At 38.1% G+C, this 14,813-nt stretch overlaps 1 protein-coding gene across 1 annotated transcript in view; it reads right to left on the bottom strand.

The window, feature by feature from the left end:
- The window catches only part of LOC145684375 (U2 snRNP-associated SURP motif-containing protein), a 108,766-nt gene that overhangs the window by 26,868 nt on the left and 67,085 nt on the right, over positions 1 to 14,813 (bottom strand). Inside the window, exons 12-15 of the mRNA XM_081756621.1 lie at positions 8,815 to 8,930; positions 7,020 to 7,131; positions 2,399 to 2,561; positions 1,123 to 1,202 (exon numbers count right to left, since the gene is read on the bottom strand). Coding sequence (XP_081612747.1) covers positions 1,123 to 1,202; positions 2,399 to 2,561; positions 7,020 to 7,131; positions 8,815 to 8,930 — 471 coding nt within the window. The remainder of the gene's footprint in view (positions 1 to 1,122; positions 1,203 to 2,398; positions 2,562 to 7,019; positions 7,132 to 8,814; positions 8,931 to 14,813) is intronic.

Genomic DNA, 14,813 nt, shown 5'->3' with positions numbered 1-14,813 from the left:
TTGTATATTCATAAATACAATAGGTGGCCCACATGAGCTTTGGGGGGTCCCGGCCCCCCTAGGATCGACGCCCTTGAATGCGGCCTATATTCGGGATTTACTTTTTTCTATTATCTTGTGTCAAAATTTTACGTGCGGCCTATATTCGCGCAAATACGGTAAGTACATTTTGCATGATCCGCGACACCGCAAACACTGTCATTTATAACTAGTTTATATTATATATATATATATATAAGTTTCCACCATTCCCACAGCCGCCCAACGCTTTCTTATTATCTTTTCTTTTTCCTTACTTTCTTACTGTAAATTCTTATTATGAATCGAACTTTCTCTATTTAAAATACAATAAAACATTACTACCGAACAACAGACACTAACGTAAGATCTTGGCATTCGATATACACTCCAACAGAAAAAAGTAAACATACATCATTATTTATTTTCTTCTTCGGTAATATCTTACATTTTTTATTTTATTTGTCCTTTCGAAGTTTAAAGTTTTAAAACCTTTTTGGTGCTACTTAAACTTATTTATTTCTAAAGATAATAATCTTTTTTGCAGCCTTTTCATCGTCTTCTTTTTGAATCTATGATATTTTGAGGTTTATTCATACCGTCTGTAAACAACTGTAATACTTGTGCATTTTCTCTTACTCTTCTGTGAAATAGCGCGTTCTCTGATTCTTCTGTGAAACAGAGCCGATTTCTGAGACTATTCTGTGAAATAGAGAGATTTCGCTGACACTTCTGTAAAATAAAGCGATTTCTCTGACTCTTCTGTGAAATACAGCAATTTCACTGACTTCTATGAAATAGAGCGATTTCCCTGATTCTTCTGTGAGTAGAGCGATTTCTCTGACTTTTCTGTGAAATAGAGCGATTTCCCTGACTCCTGGCTATTTTGAATTCCCTGACTATTCATGACTCATTTCAATTTCCCTGACCTTCCACGATCTACCCTGAGTTTCAACGTCTGTGTAAAACCTATATTACACAACTGTAGGCCACTTTTGTGTCTCCATTTGCGGAGGTAGTAGATTTGTTGCCTTCTTAGTCTGTAGATATTCTGTAGAAACAAACGCACTCGCTAATACGGTAACAACTAGACACGTGACTTACCCTCGTCTGTAGTACGATGCATTGGTCACTTTCACACCACAGTTATGGAGAATGTCTGATATTAGATACAGTCTTGCAATCTGCAACAAAAATAACCTTCATTAAGTTTAATAACATACACAAAACAAGTACAAAGCAATTTAAATATTTAAGTTTCTGTATGCTGTTTAAATTAGCTAACAATTTTAGTAATTTAGAAAGCAAATATTACATATCAACTTCCTATTTCAGGAAATTAGAAAGCAAATATTACATATCAAGTTTCTACAGGGTGATTATAATTAAAGTCCCACTTTCAAAATGCTGTAGAAAAAGAACAACTGGTAAAAATGACTTCAAATTTAAACAGAATATACTTGAAAAAGGGGGAAACTGTACAGTATAACGAAAGTGAATTCGGCTACAAGTGAAATTTTGGATAATTAAAAACTGAATCAGTATGTGCTTTTTTATTTGGTTTTGGCCCAAGGACAATTAAAAACCGATTTTCCCCATCCAATGTGGTATGGCCTTGCCGTGGTGGATGTGCTTTCCACTAACAGTGACATAACTATTGAATGAGTCGGAAGTCATTTTTTTCTGTCACAAATCCGAAACAATTCTGCACACTGAACAGAACAGTTTGTTTAATGTGCAACTCATCTCAAAGCCGTCGTATTTCGATTCAAAATGTCTCTTGTAGTCGAATCCAATTTCGTTATGCCGCTTACAGCGCTATCTATTGATACACTTGGGAACTTTTTTATGCCATACCGTTTCCTCCTTATTCAAGTATATTCAGTTCAAATTTGAAGTCATTCTGACCTGCGGTTCTTTTCCTACAGCATTTAAAAATGGGACTTTTACTACAATCACTCTGTATATCTATACGAGGATGGCAAAACACGGATGTTTTTTATCATTTTACTTTGACGCTGTAAAGTAGGGGAGCAGGAGGGAGAGATATTTAAAGATGATCGAAAATGACCGATATTAGTGTCGAATCCATAGTTTTCGGGGTTCCTGAGATGGAACAGTGACACTTAGGTATCAAACAAAAGTTTTATTGATTTTTACCCTACAAAGAGAAAGGCGATTACGTAACAGAAAAAATCATAAATAATTACCATCAGCAATGCGTTAACGCTACCTAGTCTACTCTACGATTCCATAAATCATTAGTGAGTTAATGCTGTACAGCTCCATAACGTTCTTTTATTCTTGGGGTATTACTGAGTACCAAAAAATAAAGTACCCATCTCAGCAGTATAAAACATTTAACGCATGTTTGTCGTACCTTTTTGTGAATCGGCGTTTGTAGAATTGATAAGGACTCGGCAATGCATTCACAGACTTCTTCCGCAGCCTCACTATGTTCAATACAGAAAACCATGGCTTCAGCAATTTTTGTTCTTTCTGGAAGCATATTGCGCAGGATATCTTCCAACCTATCTCTCTGCCTGTTAAAATAAAGAAATATAAAATTTAATAATATATAAAAACTCACGTACACAGAAATATTACAATACAAGGTATTATCACTACTCCAAACTGTCATATTTACAACGTACTTTCTTCAAAATAATGCTGAAATATAATATTATAATGATATACAAAAGCAAATATTATAACATAACTAATATAAGCAAATATTATAACATAACTAATATTCTTTTACTAGAGAAGGTGCCTGCTCTTCCCACGGACTGAATAGTATGCAACCCGCAACACTATAGAATAGTTTGGGCTTCTGAAATACTCTACCTTTTGAATCTCCAGAACGTGTGACCCACCCCTCACCTCCAAATCGAAAAGACTTCGTACGCAATTGGATCTGGTGAAGATCTAGGACTTCCTACGCGATTAGATCCATCAAAGCAGAACGCTTTTGAACTTTCTGTGACGACTTATGGAATATTTAAGAACTTTTTGCAAGCATTTTGGTAATGGCGTAATAAAATTATATCAAAATTTTAAACGCATAAAACCAATAAAAAAGTTTTTACAATTCTATTTTTCTAAACTTTTTTTTAGTTATAGGTTGTTTTTTTTTATTTATGGAGAAGTATATAGGAACCTTATAGGGCTGTATAACATCTGAATAAGTAACCAATCAAGAAATCTCCATATATTTATTGAAAAAAGAATTACTGGTACTTTTTTCAACATCTTAAAACATGGCGATGACATTTAAGTCTCTTTGAATCCTTCTTACAACTTCGAATATCATCTCTTTAGACATTAATTTGTTTCCAGAAATAATAGACTTGAAATGGTTGTGGTATTGACTACCATATTTCTGTCATAAAGCCATTTTCAAACATTTTCTGTTTCCCTTGTAACCAGCCGATTGCCCATTTATCAGAATGGAAGACAACATATCAGTTATGCCAATCTCATCAAACGAAGTCACTACTTGCAGGACGGTTAATCATAATGTTGGTAATTAGACCCCCCAGCTTTCACAAATCATCCAGAGGTAGCCATTTTTTAAGTATCACGATTACGTTTAACCACGATGGCAGCGCTCCCAAGCAACACGCAATGGCTCAGCACGCATCCCGCCACCGAACAGCTGTCTGCTAGGGTCTCGACTCTGCTGCATGCTCTGTAGCGCTCGTATTGGCAACTGTACGTATCGTTTAGTCTTTCCTTTCGCGCCTCTCAACTTTACCGGTATATTATCATGACTATAAAACTTGAATTGTTGTGAATCGTGTTTTATTTGCGGAGAACAAAATCTTTCTGCAACGGTAACTTTTATTTACAGAGTAGACAATCTTTCTCAGAAAGTAATTTTTGTTTAGCGGTAAGGTAAACTAATCTTTCTGCAGCCCTCATTTTCTTTCTATGGCATTGTCGCGTCGACACCTACTGTTCTGCTTTGAACATTAGATCTGGTGAAGATCTATGACTTCGACGCGATTAGATCTTACGATCTACGAGTTCGTACTTAATTAGATCTGATGAAGATCTAAGAATTCGTACGCGATTCGATCTGGTAAAGATCTACGAGTTGGTATATTATTAGATCTGGTGAAGATCTAAGACTTCGTACGCGATTAGATCTGGTGAAGATCTAGGACTTCGTATGCAATTAGATCTGGTGAAGACCTAGGATTTCGTACGCGATTAGATCTAGTGAAGATCTATCTGTGTGGAAAATTTGTTGGTTCTAAGTGGCTCTTTCCTATATAAAAATGTGAAAACACACATTCTTCTATATATTTGTAAGGATAATTTCTCAGCTTAAAGTTTCAGAAAATGCAAAATATTACTCGGTAAATTAGCCAATGTTCCTGCGTATTCTGTTAATTATTTCCTAATTTGTCATGAAAACTACAACCACAACATTGATTTAAAGACGTATTCTGTTCACGAACGAGAATTCCTCGACAAGTATTTCACAAAGTACTTACTCATTTCTAAATGAACAAAGGAATTTTAATACTATTGTCTATAGTGTTGAGGTATCGCATGCCAACCGATACTGAACCAAATGGCCCTTCAGGTTTCCGCGTCAGACAGCGAAGAAAGAAGCATCGACACTTTTATTACAACCAGTTTGAAAATTCACCTTGTATAGGCCTACATAACTTGAATGAAAACAGCTTGCAAAGAATTTTCTATCGCATCCATGTGCCGCCAGATCAGCATATGATCATTTCTTTATAAATCAACTTTTTCAATCAGCTCCAAATTTTCTCCGCTGTAAGCATGACCTGATAAATAATCATCGCCAGAAAGAAAGCCATCTGAGAGGAACTATCTACATCATGCCGTCATGATACCCACAGAATCGATAGATAAATACATAGGTCATAGAAGCTTGCTTGATTGTTGGTAGCTCGTTGTTCGTCTCTAGTAACCACCTTTCTCCGACGGCTCTTGCTGTCAGCCGAGCTGCCACTCTGGTCATGGTTGTATCAAGGACCATCCGATCGTTCTGCCAGAAACTCCATCATCGAGCCCCATCTCCCGAGATTTGGTTAGGGAGGGAAAACCGACAGTCAGAGGGGGCCTAGGATATCAACTGAATGCCAATGGAAAGAACTCTCATCTAAAAATGGAACCCGTGGTCCAAGTGAAAGCGATTGTGTTGTTCCCAGATCGAACCCTGTACCATACCACACCTTGATCTCTACGCCATACTTTGAGTGACAATGTCGTGTCCTGTGGCCACAGCACAGACATGGTTATGCATACATACATAACTAGTGATTTTTTTCTCAAAGGTCAAATCTAAAAGGGTAACACACAACTTGAGGAAAAGGCTACAGAGTTTTCCTTGTAGCACTGGATAACAATAATAGAGAGATTACTCTTACCAATAATAGAAAAATTCTACACCATATTAGTACTCTGAAACATCTACATGTGGCCACCAATGCTCTTTAGCAGCTTTACTGCTAAGAAAAGTGGTCCTTCTTTGTTATTCTACTATATCCTAATTTATAACGGTACGCTACAATATCAAGAGAGACAAACAAACGGACGTTGAGGTAGCGATTTTTCTTCTCTTTTCAAACTAGTTGATGCTATGCCAGGTTAAGACCCGTTACCCCTCACATTATACAGTATTCCTTTAAATCCGGTCTCATAAGGCTAAATACTTCAAAGAAAGGAAATTGCAAATACCCTCGTTACTAATACTAGCAAACATATTTCTAAGTAATAAGTGAAACTCGTCTAAAATATAACCAAAAATGTGCTTTTATGATACTTCGAGCCTATACATATGACCTCAAGCTAAGATATGATTTAAATACGAGGTGTGATCAAAAAATACGGTGAATAATTTTATTAGAAACGAAGTAATACAGCTTACATAGAATTTGATTTAATCTCCTGCAAAGTACTGTCCTTGGCTAGCAATGCAGTTATCCCAACGAATCCATGACTGGAAGCATTTCTGGAAGACTTGTTTTGGAAGGGCGTTTTGCTGCTCTGTAGAGGTCCTCTTAATGTCAGGAATGCTGCGAAAACGCTTTCCTTTTTAAGCGCGGTTTTAATTTTGGGAATAGCACGAAGTCGCATGGTGTTATATCAGGAGAGCACAGCGAGGTACTGTATCTGGAGAGCACAGCGAATATGAACAGACAGGAATACCTTTTTGGCCAAAAACAAGGTGTGATACGGTGCGTTTTTGTGAAGAAGGAAGTCCTTTGTCATTTAACCGGCAGTTAAAATGCTTTTCACGGACCCATACAAGATGTTCAATTCTTCCGAAAGCTCTCGAATAGTCATTCGCCTGTTTGAAGAAATCATTTATACCATTTTTGGACGTTTTCATCTGTTTTTAACGTCGAAGGACGTCTCGATCGTTGGTCGTTTTCAACCGACTCCTTGTTTTTGAATCGCTCATACCACTTGTAAACAGTCTTCAATGCCACCGCTTCATTGCCATACAATGATTTTGACATTTCGTGAGTTTCTTTGGCACTTTTTTTTCTTTCTTTTAAAGCTTCGAACAAAACTTAATGTGGTGCGTGACAGACACTATTGACATGTCCTCACTCTTCTGCCTCTGGAAGCCAACTAACATGTCACAACTTGTTCAAAGTCAACACTGACTGTACAAAAGGTTCAGGCTACCATGCTTACTAGTTGAAATTTATACAACATCGTTAGATGGCACTGGTGCAACTACATTCATTGTAATTTTTGATCATACCTTATATATAACAAAAAAGAAGATACTCGTACTTTTAGGTTCACGGAAGTCAGACATGTATTTATATTTAACTAGACACGTAATAAGATGTCAGGATAAAAATATGATATATCTTAGAAATTCAAGCCTTATTAATTATTATTATCCAAAACAAGAGATAAGCGATTGTTACTTGTATAAAACTACTTTCATATAGCGTTAATTAAGCTTCTTTGTCATTTTCAATACTAACAAATATACTTACGTGTTTGATAAACTTCCTTTCCTAGGTTCCTTTTCTTCCACCTCTTTAATTAACTCTTCTGGCATGCCTTGTGTGTAAGGGTTCATTGGCGGTGGCTTCCATATTGACCCTCCTATAGATTAAAAACCACATAAAATCGAATTTAAAAACACAAGAACACTACCTATCTCTCTCTCTCTCTCTCTCTCTCTCTCTCTCTCTCTCTCTCTCTCTCTCTCTCTCTCTCTCTCTCTCTCTCTCTCTCTCACACACACACACACACACACACACACACACACACACACACACACACACACACACACACACACACACACACACACACACACACACACACACACACACACACACACACACACACACACACACACACACACACACACACACACACAAAATGAAAATATTACTGTCTTTCACTTTGATTTTCTTTTATTCTACACAACGGACGACTCATTTCTAATAGCTGTGCAGGTAAATGGTGTAGAGTTGGACTCAGGCCAAATAAAATGAAATGCAATCTGAGTTTTACGCCCCACGGTTATGGCGGTTAGGTTAAAGGAGACGGTAATGATGAGAAATGAATGAAGTGATGGAAAGAACAAAGTGAGAGGAAACGGGAGAACCTCGAGAAAACCCACGCACACGGTGTTTGTTCACCAAAAAGTTCACTTGTGCGAGCTGGGATCGAACCAAGGACTCCATGCACCAGAGCTGAACGCTCCACCACTGAGCCACCGCGGACCCTGGACTAGAGACTTGCACGGGCCGGGGTCGGCCCGAGCCCCGCCCGCCCGCGGGTTATTTCTTTGGGCCGGGCCGACACTAATTTCTCTTCAGGTCGGGCCGGGCTAGAGCCGATTAATGCAATTCTTTAAATAATTATTGGCTTTCGTTAAACGATAATTAGAATAAAGGCAAACGTTGAAGAAGTGTGCCCGTGAAAAGTGTTACAAAATGAAACTTTTAAACTTTATCGGGCCCGGGCCGGGCTTGGGCCAAGAATTTTAAAAAACTTATCAGGCCGGGCCGGGCCGGGCTCGGGCCGAAAATCTCCAAAACTTTTTGGGCCCGGGCTGGGCCGGGCCTAGGTACATTCGGGCTGGATTGGGCTCGGGCCAAAAAAATTCGGCCCGTGCAGGTCTCTACCCTGGACTTATGTCAACAGTACCAGGTATTTCGGAAAGATTTCCTATCTTCATACCGACTAGCCATACGTCAATCAAATTTTAAAGAAAATATAAACTAGGACATGTAACATATTTTGGGGTACATTTTACGCAGGTAGCTGACCCTGAGGCCATATTAGGGACGTCAACAATCACCAAACAACTACCGGTACATTTCGGAAAATTTCCGAAAGTTATGGATTGTGAAGCACATGTGTGGGATTATTTGAAAGCCTGAGTGATTCTAAAAGCAATGACATACCAACCACGACTCTAAGGTAATTAGAGAACAAGTAGGAACCTCTGAAATGGTATTTGTGTGTTCTTTTTAATTTTTACTGATTTCGCACTGCACTTTTGATTAGAAGATATTTCCTTACCTTCATACCTATTATCTGTATTTCTTAATTTCAAACAAACCAGACCCCCTCTAGATGATGACTAGGACTATTTCAATATGAAAGACTTTTAGCTGCTGTGAAATTCATACAGATAAAATAATTTCGTGGAGAAACTTTGCACTTTAATATATTACCTTACTTTCATAAATCCAAGTATTTTACCAGTTTCTTTTGTATATACAATAATTACTTGAATAAATAAAGTAATTTACACTCAAAATTAACACATACCTTTGAACATTCTGAATTCCTCTGTCCTCCAACGATTTTGCAAGTCTCCTTGCAGTATGGAGAACAGCTTCCATCGATAGTAGACGTGAGCTGGACTCATGTTTTCGAAAAGGAACCTGTAAATCAGACCAGACATAGATCTTAATTCATTTGATCTGCATCACCTTCCGTGATGAAAACGGAACTTATAAATAATAATAATAATAATAATAAAAGTAAGAATGTTTGTACAAATCAGAATTGGAGACCAACTCTTTAACAGGAATTACGTTTGCTTCTGAACAATCGTGTGGACCGAAAATTCTTGATGGATAGCAAGACTAGAACCTGTACAGATGGTTGCAAAGGTTGCAATACTTACTTTATTTTAGCTGATGTGGAGAGCAAAAGCCGAAACTGGTGTGGTAGCTGTTACTCTTCTGAGAGTCGTGAGAAATAAGCAGATGCTAGTTTTTACAATACGAGGGGCGTCCAGTAAGTTATCTATCTACACAGGAAGGGAGGGGCGAAGGATATTGACGCCTGACACGCCCACCAAGGCCACTGTGGGGAACCCCGCTGCGCAATTTGAGGTCAGTCGGAACAAGGCAGTGGCAGTAAGCAGAGTATTTGTATTATGCCGCGTAACGAATGTTTGTGTAACGCCACGAACACTGGATATGCAGAAGTTCGTGCACCGTTCGGTCATCAAGTTTCTCACTAATGACAGGAAAGGACCAAAGGAGATTTACGTGCGACTGGTGAAAGTGTACCGGGATGCAGCACCGTCAGAATTCTACGTCAAATACTGGTCAAAGTAATTCAAGTGGGAACGGGAGTCAGTTGAGGATGACCTCCGCTCCAGGAAACATGCGGATGCAGTGCTGCAAAGTTGAGAGCATGATTCTGCAGGATCGCCGTATGAAGGTCGTCGAGATTGCAGCAGCATGTGTGGCATATCCAAAGGACCCGTCCTGACGATTCTGCATGACCACTTGAGCGTGTCAAAAGTCTGTGCTCGTCGGGTCCCCAGAAGTCTCACGCCTGCACAGAAGCAGTGCCAGATGCAGCTATCCCAAGACTTGGACTTCTTTGAGAAGGTTCAGGACAAATTCCTGGCTGTGGTTTCCAAGTGTTGGATCATCCTCTCTACAGCCCGAACACCTCTAGTGACTATTCCCTCTTCCGAGACCTGAAGAAACACTTGCGGGGACAATGTTTGCAGACCATGACAAAGACTATTTTTTCTCTGGGATTTCTTCGCTGTCTACAAAGTGGCGACGGTACATAGACCACCATGGGACTACACAGAAAAACAGTAATGACCAGATGGGCCTATCTGCATTCTTTCCTGTCTAGGCAGGTAACTTATTGGACGGCCCTCGTATGTTCACTGAACAGATAGTGGCTCTGCTTTAAACTCTGTTTACTTAGCAGTACGTATCTAATACTATTTACAATTCTTCTACTACCGACACACAGTCTCCGTCTAATTAAAAGCTACCAAAAGCTCTAGCTCACCTAACTCGATCAAGGTTACAACTATTTACTAAAACCTTTAATTCAACGGAACTATCCGATCAATTATCTTACATTATTCTCCGAACACCAGTTTACACAGAATAACGAATTGCGACTCCCGCATTTCTTTTTAAAGTTTAATGTTCCATGATTATGCACCAAGGTTACGGGAGATAGTGATGACGGGTTGAACAATAATGATGAAATGCCAAACGTGGGAAGAGAAGAGAGAACAGTGAGAAAACCCATGCATACAGTGTTTGTTTGTTCCCACAAAATGCACTTGATGGCAGCTGGAATCGAACCATGGATTCTATGCGCCAGAGGTAGGCACTTGAACCACCACAGCCCGCAACTACGACACATATTTGAGCTGTTAACTCAATAAACAACAGCTACTCGTCTAAATATCTTTTTTAATTCTTTTCCTTCTCTTGTTTAGGTCATTTCGAACAACTGTAGACAGAATCTTATATTATTTTGATCTTCTGCTACTTCGTCCTGATACTATTCCTCTCTGATATACATGCTCTGAGATCTTTCTTGCATCTAGCCCATCAATTTTTCCATTGAAGAGTTGTATCGTGCATATCTGGCAATCTAGTTATACCAGTGATTCAAATCCCACACGCTGCATAAAATATTCTTCGTCAGGTCATTGTCATAAAGGGTACTCTCTCGAAAGAAAATAAATAAATAAATAAATAAAATAAACAAAAATAAAAATATAAAAAATACTCTTTTTGGATGTATAGCACTGAAGTTGTTTTTCATCTTTACTTAAGTTGTTCCTACATCATATTAGACAAGTGTAACACCTACGGTAAGGCTATAAACTTACAAAAGGATGTTAATTTGTAATTTAATTAGTAAAAAAGAATTGATGGCAAAGCAAGTGAGATTTCCACTCATTAATGACCCAAAAAAAGAAGAAGAAGAAACAGTATACCACGAAGTTACAAGCTTGAGAACTGAATCTGAAATCGTTCGCACAAGTAGTGAAATGTTCTCAAGAATATAGTTAACTGAATTAATTTTGTGGAATTTGAAATCCAACATAAAAATTTCTTAGTTTCCAATAAAGAGAACTCAAATGGAAATACTTTGTGTGACGGGGACAAATATCTTCCATGCTGACGTCCCCATTAAACATACAGTCAATCCACTAATAAATGAAATAACAATGAATTAAGAAAAAGTAATTTTTCTAACCAATAATTCCTCAAATAAAACTATAAACTTGAACGTCGAATTGTCAAGAGTATATAATACAACTGTCTAATAATTTGATAGGATTCATATTAAATATTAATTACAGGTGTATTTACCAAAATCATTCAGATTACGCATCTCACCATGAACGTTGCGGCAAAGAGTTACTACCTTTCTCAACACGAATCCTTTCAAAAAACTATCATCTAACAACGTTAGTTTCCTAAAAACATTTGTGCTAAAGAAGGCAATACCTCTTTGCCGAAACATTCATAGTGACACATATGTTTGCAGTAAGTACAGTTTTAGTTAGTATGTGGCATCAATTCACTAGATACCACAACCTTGTAGCACAAAGGTTGGTAGGTTAATACTACTACCATACTCTTCCTTCTTTTTTTAACTGTACGAGTAATGCTAAGCACAGCAGAACGGAGCTTTTTATATACTTACCCTTGACCAATCTCAACCCCAATCAATAGAAGTGACCCTTAATCCCCCTCTTAAAAAAGTAATTACCATTAAAATTACTTTTTTAAATGGAGTTACTTTAAACTGGAGTTACTTTGAACTGGAGTTACTTTAAAAAATATTCTTGACTGTGCAGACAAATGCAAAAAATGAAAGGAAATCTTTGAGTTTTGCGTCCCACGATTATGCCGGTGAGGCTAAAGGAGACGGTGATGATGAGTGATGAATGAAATGGTGGCATGAAGAATGTGGGAGGAAACGGGAGAACCCCGAGAAAACCCACACACACGGTGTTTGTCCACCACAAAGTTCACTTGGCGGGGGCTGGGATCGAACCCGGGACCCCAAGCACCAGAGGTGAACGCTCTACCACTGAGCCACCGCGGCCCCTACACACACAAATGCAGTTGAGTAGAATTTTATAAGCTCGCTGGTAACGGCATAAGTGGCTTTTACGTGGTGTTTTTGCTTCACACATTTTACGACATGTAAGAAACAGTTACAGAATGTGCTTGACAGGTCAAGCAAAATTGTTGCCTGTTTTTCTTAATGTTATGATTAGAAAAAAAAAAGTAGTAATACCATACAATTGTTATCATTTTCCTACAGGATCCTACATATTTACCAAACTTTGGTTTCACTGTTCCCTACAAGATGCCTTATGCGACGTAGCTATAAAACGAACGTAAACCACTACAGAGCCTCATCAATTTCATTCCTGAATATAAGCGATAGCACAGTCTAAAATAAGATCGTTATATCTGCCCGATGTGTCGACATTTTTTATTCGAAAAATTAATTAATCGTTATATCTGCCATTGGACATTACAGTAAAATCTATACAACGATCATTACATCTGCATTCAATTGAACGATACTTATCACAATATATAAACACACTATTACGATAACCATTTCGGTTCCCATAACAAAAATGAAAGGAAATCTCTGAGTTTAACGTCCCACGATTATGCCCGTTACACTAAGGGAGACTATGATTAAAACAAGTGAATGATGATAGAAGAATTGGTGGAATGAAAAGTGGGAGGAAACGGGAGTACCCCGAAAAAAACCCACGGACACGATATTCTCCACCACAAACTTACTACACCGGGGATCGAACCAGAGACCTCAAGCACCAGAGGTACGCGCTCTATCATGGTTTCCATAACAAATTTACCTTCTGTACTCTCATTCTTCAATTATGTCAGATTTTACAGAATCCGCATTGTTACCCGTAACGCAATTGACTGTTTATTATTGTGATGCATTTCTGCAACGTTGGTGGGAAATGGTAAGGATTTCTATATAGGGGATACAACTGCTAGCACGTCTCCTGCCGAGCAACAAGTTGCAGTTCTACATTTACAGGAGTCTGTTCTTAAGCTGTGACACCCTTCTACATATTAAATTCTAACCCAAAATAATAATAATAAAAATAAAAAAATAATATAGATGATGAGATAGATATACTTAAAGGCAACAGGTATGATCATATCACAGTATTGCGAATGATAATAACGGTTAGAAAGAAATGTAAGCAAAAGGCTAGTACTCACCAGAAAAAAAAAAAAAAACATTTACTCACCAGAAAAAAAAACATTCTTACAAAAAAAAAAAAAAAATCAGTCAAAGTAGGGCCTTCGAAACATTCTTCTTCCATCTTCAGCTAAGATCCTATTCGTGAGTGACCGTTTGCATGCGTTCATTTAACAATTTTAACCATTTTTTTTTATACCTATCCATAACTCCACCATGTTTTAAATCTTCGAAATGAAATCTTTAAGTTTTACGTCCCACGGTTATGCTGGCTAGGCTAAAGGAGACGGTGAAGAAGAGAAATGAATGAATTAGTGGAATGAAGAAAGTGGGACGAAACGGGAGAACCCCGAAAAAACTCACACACACATCGTTTGAGTTGATTTTAACGTCCCTTTCAGCAGCGAGGCTATATGAGACGGGACCTAGTAATTAACGTAGAATCCGAACCATATAAACTCCGACCGGAAATCGAATTCGGGTTTCCCACGCCGAAGCACATGGCGTTTGTCCACCACTGAGCCAGTGCGGCTCCCTTAAATCCTCTTCGAATTGGATCTAAGCTGAGGATGAAAGAACGATCTTCCAAAAGTGCTACTTGGACCTACAAGAATATTTTGTTTCTTGTGGTGAGTACAAGCCGTTTGCTTACATTTCTTTCTATGTGTGATCATTTTTATTATGATGGAGTCTTTATCTACCAAAACTAATTATTTCACAATTAAGGATCCGTTGAGGACAAGATTACCTAACAAACGTGTTACGGCTTAAGTAGATTGCAAAACAAAAGCTGAAATTGGCATGTAGACGGAGCTCAACTGTGAAATTGATAGATATTCTCGATAATTAGTCAATACTATCTAGGCTGATAATATCACTTTCTCATCAAAGAAATAGCTCATGAAACTATACGGCTGAAACTTTTTTTCTTCTTATCGGTCATTCTACACAAGCATATTATAAGCTTCAGATTTCGTTGCAGTAACAAAGAACAATAATAATATAACGTATGTCCCGAAACAGTCGGCGACTTGAGAAACTACTAAATGATTAGCGATAACTGTCCCCAAGACTTACGAAGTCTGATCGGGAAACATTAAACCATCTCGGAAACTAGTGTACAGGATTAATGTAGGCTGGAAATAATTAGTACTCACAGTATGAGTCTTGGAATAAACAGTCATAAACAGACTATCCTGTCACTCTGTTTCGATTTATGTTACTTTTAACAAAATGTGCTAATATTATATATATATATATATACCGGTATATACATT

Source organism: Thermobia domestica, chromosome 4, assembly GCF_964235325.1.
Source record: "Thermobia domestica chromosome 4, izTheDome1.hap1.1, whole genome shotgun sequence".
In the NCBI taxonomy this organism is placed as follows: domain Eukaryota; kingdom Metazoa; phylum Arthropoda; class Insecta; order Zygentoma; family Lepismatidae; genus Thermobia; species Thermobia domestica.
This window is presented reverse-complemented; position numbering and strand designations above follow the sequence as displayed.